Here is a 6355-nt window from a genome sequence, read left to right as displayed (position 1 = left end):
TACAGAACTATTTTATAATCCATTTTGCTCAATTACTCTTGCCACATCAGTAAATATTTATTGGTAGCATCAGTTTTGCTTTTTCAAGTCTTGTGATGAGTATCTTGGAGTAACACTTGTATATATCCTTAGTTATTTCCCCAGAATAAATGTCTAGAAGTCAAACTGCTGCATCAAGATGAGCAGATTTTAAAGCTTTTGGTCCATCCTGCGCAGGTGCCCTACAGAAAGTTGTAGTGATGTAAATTCCCGTTGGGAGTTTCTCTGTACCAACACTGATTGACTAGATTTTGAAGATATGCATTTGACAAATTGCTAGGCATTCTATTTAATTTGCATATCTTTGGTTATTAGGATGAGCTTTTAAAAACATTTATTGGTGATTTTTATTCTAAAAGCTGGCCTCCCGGGAGCTTTTTTTTTTCTCCCATTGAAGTGTTTGTTTTCTTTGTTATTGATTTGTAAGACCCCTTATAGAATAAGATTGATTCACCTGTTTAGAATTATTGTCTGATCCTAGACTGACTTGGTTCATTATATAACTGGAGAACATAAACTTGTTTGGATACCTAGATGAAGCAAAAACAAAAGCACACCTGCTAAAAATGAGCTGGGTTTTTCAGTCTAGATCAGAGGTTGGCAAACTACAGCCCAAGGGCCAAACCAAGTCTTCCACTTGTTTTTTAAATAAAGTTTTATTGGAACACAGCCATGCTCATTTGTTTATATATTGTCCATAGCTGTTTTCATGCTACAAAGGTAAAGTTCAGTAGTTTAGAGTAGTACCACAGAGACCAGATGATCAATGAAGTCTAAAATACTATCTGGCTCTTTAAAAAGAGTTTGGCGGCCCTTGGACTAGAGTCAGAGATGGTTCTCGATCTTTTCTGCCCACCCTCACTCCCTCTGGCTTTCTCCCCCAGCCCATTCTCTTGTCTGAGTGTGGAAACAACTCGTTTCTGTCATGTACTGGCCTTGTCTTCAGAGGGCACAGCAGAGAAAGCCATAGGTAGCTGCTTTATGAGCAGGCACAGGACAGGTGGGTCTGAGTCTTGCGTGTTTTTGGATCGGAGAGAATATAGCAGCTTTGACTGTGGGTTCTTTGAGGTGGGTTCTTGAATCGGTGCTGCCTCGTGGTCTCATCTGAGGTGAAACCTTAATGGAAAGGGACTGTTCTCATCCTCTAGATCCGGACTATTGCCATCATCGCTGAAGGAATCCCTGAGGCCCTCACAAGGAAGCTGATCAAGAAGGCGGACCAAAAGGGCGTGACCATCATTGGACCTGCCACTGTGAGCATCCCTTCCAGAGGCCTTTTAAGTTGAAGGCTATCTTATGAAGTTCTTGGCCCTTGGGAAGCTCAACTGTTAACTCCTCTGTCTCCCTCCTAGGTTGAAAATATTTAGGGAATACTCGTTCAAAGTCAGTCTGTCCATTTCCAATTAATTTTTTGAAGGGCTCTCTCCCCAGTCCATATCACCTTTATACTCATAGCTTCAAGGGGCTAAGGAGAAGACTCTTATTTTTTAAAATGTTTTTGTCCACCCTCATGCAACCATAGCATAGTCTCATTATTCCTTTAGCTATAAGCCAGCGAAAACTCTGCCTGGAGGCTTTATTTTTACTCACAGGTCTTCATATAAGGAGAAAGAAATTGCTCTGTGAATATTTTTTTTGTTGTTGCATTAAAACTTGTCTGAAGCTAAGACAAAGGGACCTTTCATCTCAGAGGCAGGAGTTGGTTTAGAGCAGAGGTGCACACCTGTGTTATTATACACCTTCACTGGGCATTGTCACCCTTGTAGATCAAAGGAGGTGACTTACCCTGAGTATACGTCCCAGTATTAAGTCGTGTTTTCCAAATAAGGCTCTCTCTTCTGTGTAATGTCTCTGGAGGGAGAGAAGAGATTCTTCTTAAGCAGGTAACCTAATGTGCAAGTGTTAGCTTTCTTGGCCATTTCCTCCCCAGCCCGGCCGGAGTGGGCTGGGTCGGTAATATTGGGCTTGGTGGTTCCTTTGAGCTCTGTGGTCAGTCAAGAGCTCATGCCTCCTCTTTTGACTGCAGGTTGGAGGCATCAAGCCCGGGTGCTTTAAGATCGGGAATACAGGTGGGATGCTGGACAACATCCTGGCCTCCAAGCTGTACCGCCCTGGCAGCGTGGCCTATGTCTCGCGTTCTGGGGGCATGTCCAATGAGCTCAACAATATCATCTCTCGGACCACGGATGGCGTCTATGAGGGTGTCGCCATTGGCGGGGACAGGTGATCAGCTGGGGGCCAAGGGGACCTCCCATACTGCTCCCCACTGCCAAGTTCCTGGCATATAGGAATGTTTTTTGTTGTTTTTGTTTTGTTTTGTTTTAATGTCTTTATTTTTTTCAATTACAGTTGACATTCAATATTATATTAGTTTCAGGTAGGAATGTTTCTTAAGTTCATAAAATGGGGCAACTCTAGTCTCAGGACCGACATGCGCATAAAGTCAGAAAATACAGGGAAAGGCTTTTAAAAGGCGTTAGGGCCTGTGGAGCAGTTCTGTGTGTTGTCTGAGGTGTGGCCATAGGGAGGCAGCAGAGAGCAGTGAAGAGCAGGATGGATTCTGAAATCTGACCGAAGGGGTCCAAAACCCAGTTTCCCTGTTTACCAGGCGGGAGTCCTGGGCAGGTTCCTTACCCTCCCTAGACCTGTATCATCCTTACATGTCAATGGGTAAAATAATAGTGCCCACCTCATGGGGTTGGTGGAAGGATTAAATGGGGCTCATATATATCAAGTGGCTAAACACAGGGCCTGGCACTTAGGAAGTGCTCAGTCAGTGTTCACTGTAGCTAATAATAGCGAAAGGAAAAATTCTAGTCCCTTACTCTCTACTGCTGCCACACACACATTTCTTCTCACCAAATGCAGAGGTTTTTCTCCCACACCAAGCAGCTCTCCAGTTTTCTGCAGGTGCCTGCTGGGGGTCCCTACAGTTCAGTTCCATTCTGCATCAGTTCTCACAGGTTCAGGGCGCAGTCCCACAAGACTGCCTCCACTTGAGATGCCAATCTGAAGTCCAGGCCTCTGGTACTTCTGACTGACTGACAATAAATCAGGCGTTCCCACAACCCCCTCTTTGGGATCAATAATTTGTTAGAATGGCTCACAGAACTCAGGGAAAGTTTACTTCTTAGCTTGCCAGTTTATTATAAAAGGATACAACTCAGGAACCACCAGATGAAGGAGATATATAGGGCAGGGTATGGGGGGGCAGGACGCAGTTTCCACGCCTTCTCCGGGTGCTCTAACCTTGGTGTGCTCGCTAACCCAGAAGCTCCCCAGTACCCATACTTGAGGAATTTTTGTGGCGTCTCCATCACGTAGGCATGATGGATTATTAATTCAGTCTCCAGTCCCTCTCCCTGCTCTGGAACTTTCAGCCAAGCTTCTAATCATGGCCTTGCCTTACTGGTGACCAGCCCCCATCCAGGAGCCTACCAAGACTTGCCTCATTAGAGCAGAAGCTACTCCTTATCACCCAGGATTTGGGAGCCCTCTGTAAGGAGCTCTCTGTAAGATGCTCTTCTCACCTCCATTACTCAGGAAACTAAAAGGTGTCAGGAGCCCAGGGTCAGGGACCGGGGTTAAAACCAAGTACTAGAACAAAAGATGCTCCTAGCACCCCTGTTATTTAGGAGATCACAGGGGTTGTAGGAGCTGTGTGCCAGGAACTGGGAGCAGAGACCAATGTAGTATTTATTATTTCACAAATAGTGTCCTCATTATTTTTGTTGGGAACAATAAACAGTAGTACTTAATACCTTATAAATATTAGCCATTGCTGGTTATCATTATTATTTACTATTACCATTACTACTTCTACTGTTTGGCTCAGAGCCAGAAGCTGCTGGGAGCGAGACACCTTGTCAGTTCCCTTGGATCTCCCAGGTCATTTCAGATGAAACACCTGGGTGAAAGATTGTGCCCAGGCCTTTAGGAGCATGGCCTGGGGAACCCTGGTCCCCGGGTGCTCCCTGACCGAAGGCTCTGGGTCGGATGAGTCTGCAGTGCTGCTTGTCATTCTGTGCTCTCACGATTCATAATTCTCTTGAGCATCTCAAAAGCACATGGAGATCTGCAGAGAAGCCTGCTTGGCCTTAAGTAATCCTTTTGCAAACAAACTCATGTGACAGTAGAAAATTAAACAACAACAACAAAAATATATATAGACCTTCTAGCAGTAGCTTGCCATCCTGGGGAATAGCTTGGCACATTATGTATTAATTATACATTGCTATATAAAAGAAAAATTACCCCAAATCATAGTGGCTTCAAGCAACAAGAAACTTTTGTCCTCAGGGTTGCATTCAGATGTGAGCAGGGCTGCAGTCAGCTGAAGGTGGGCCTGAGGCGAGACGGGCTCTTCCCTCTGTGGCCCCTCCACAGGCTGCTTAGTGTCCTGAGGACTTGGTGCCCAGCTTTGCCCAAAGGGAGCAATTCAAGAGAGAGTGCCAGAAAGAAGCTATTCTTTTTATTATAAACCAGCCTCAGGAGAGTCAATATCATAGAAGCACTTTAACCACATTTTGTTTATGAGAAGCTAATCATTAAATCCAACCCATAGTCAAGAATTTGTGGACATATTTTAAAACCACCATACGTGCGCTCTCCACGCATCTCTTAGCACCTAGCAAACCTCTTATTAACACCTTATTACCCCTTCCTTCCCTTCTCTTCCCTTGGGTTCCACCTAACTGCCTCCTCCCACCCCCCATTATTCCTAAGCATCCCTGGGCATCCACACCTACGAAAAACCCGTTCTTAGTCTAAGCATGCTTCCCACACCTGAACACACGCCTCCCCGAACCTGCTCCTGATCCCACGTGCCCTACCTGTTCTCACCAGGTATCCCGGCTCAACGTTTATGGATCATGTGTTACGTTACCAGGATACTCCAGGAGTCAAAATGATTGTGGTTCTTGGAGAGGTGAGTTATTTAAAGAAAAAAACCTTAAAATTTTTATGATTGTAAAAGTTACGGATGATCTCAGTTTTTAAAAAATGCATGCGTTTTGGTTATATATAATTTATGGTGACAGTCCCTGGTGTAATCCCACCCCTTAGATTCTGGGACCTAGAGGGTGTCACTTTTAACACTGCTGTGTTTGTTCCTGAAAACGGAGTTCTTGCTTCTTGGTGACACAAGACATTTTAGTGCCAGTAAAGCTTTGTACTGGCTGGCCATGCTCTACCTGGTGGACAGTGGGTAGCTATAAAAAATAAAAAGTGTGTTTTTTTAAATTTGGGGGAGTCCTATAACCTCATCCCATCCTTGGTTTTGCCTCTGATTGGGTCTGGTCCTAAATCATCTTACACCCTTACATCAAGAAAGGGGAGTCTCGGGCTCCCCTAGGATATTTGCTGTCCTTTTACAGTTCTTCTTGGCATCCACTCTGTCTTCCAGGCTGTTATTTGGGCCAAGTCGTTGTCCCCTCATTTTTTAGCCAAGTTGTAACTCAGGACACTTGAGTGCCTGATTTTTTTTGGGGGGGTGGGCAGATTTTCCTGCCGCAGTGCTGCTCTTGGAGCACCTTGGGGTGGGTGCCCCTAACACACCGGCTTTTTCTTGTTCCCTGTTCCTTTGCAGATAGGGGGTACTGAGGAGTATAAGATCTGCCGGGGCATCAAGGAGGGCCGCCTCACCAAGCCTGTGGTCTGCTGGTGCATTGGGACCTGTGCCACCATGTTCTCCTCCGAGGTACGGCGACCAGGGCAGGTCGCTCCTGGTCGGGGAGTTGGGAAGCCAAGAGATGGGGCATTTGAGGTGAACTGTGGTCACCTTTATAAGCAGCTGGTTCCCTTGATGAACGTTTGTTACTTACTTGGTTACTACAGGGTGTAGCCGGGGCCCTGCTTTCTAGGGGCTTAAATCCAGTTGGAGGAGACAAACTTGTCAGCAGACAAAGGCGAGAACTAGGCTCTGAGTCCCTACTTGGAGTGGGAGCTATCTGCTGTCTGGAGGACTTGAGAAGACTTCATTGAGAAAGTGTTTGTTGAGCAAAAAGGAAGCTAGGAAGGGAGAGGACACCCCAGGTGCAGAGCTGGGGAGGGGCATGGTGGGAAGTTCTGTGTGGGGAGAGGCCATAGAAGGAGAGGAGGTTTGTTTGGCATGTGAACACGCCTGGTGGCATATAAGTCCAGCATATAACAGACGTTAGATATAAACACTGAGCTGTCTCCTGCTGCGTATGATAAGCCAGACTTCAGCCCCTTGCTTCAGTTTAAAGAATCCTCTTATCTTTTTTTTTTTTTTTTAAAGATTTTTTTATTGGGTAATTGGGGGGATGGGAACAGTGCTGGGGAATTAGGGGAAGGG

At 45.6% G+C, this 6355-nt stretch overlaps 1 protein-coding gene across 1 annotated transcript in view; it reads left to right on the top strand.

Annotated features, from left to right (window-relative positions):
- Positions 1–6355, top strand: part of ACLY (ATP citrate lyase) — a 63955-nt gene that overhangs the window by 45515 nt on the left and 12085 nt on the right. The window contains exons 15-18 of the mRNA XM_019666996.1: positions 1188–1292; positions 2066–2262; positions 4885–4966; positions 5627–5737. Of these exons, the coding sequence (XP_019522541.1) occupies positions 1188–1292; positions 2066–2262; positions 4885–4966; positions 5627–5737 (495 nt within the window). The remainder of the gene's footprint in view (positions 1–1187; positions 1293–2065; positions 2263–4884; positions 4967–5626; positions 5738–6355) is intronic.

The sequence above is a fragment of the Hipposideros armiger genome, unplaced genomic scaffold (genome assembly GCF_001890085.2).
Source record: "Hipposideros armiger isolate ML-2016 unplaced genomic scaffold, ASM189008v1 scaffold_482, whole genome shotgun sequence".
Classification (NCBI taxonomy): Eukaryota; Metazoa; Chordata; class Mammalia; order Chiroptera; family Hipposideridae; genus Hipposideros; species Hipposideros armiger.
Note: the sequence above shows the minus strand (reverse complement) of the source record. Positions and strands in the feature narration are given on the sequence as shown.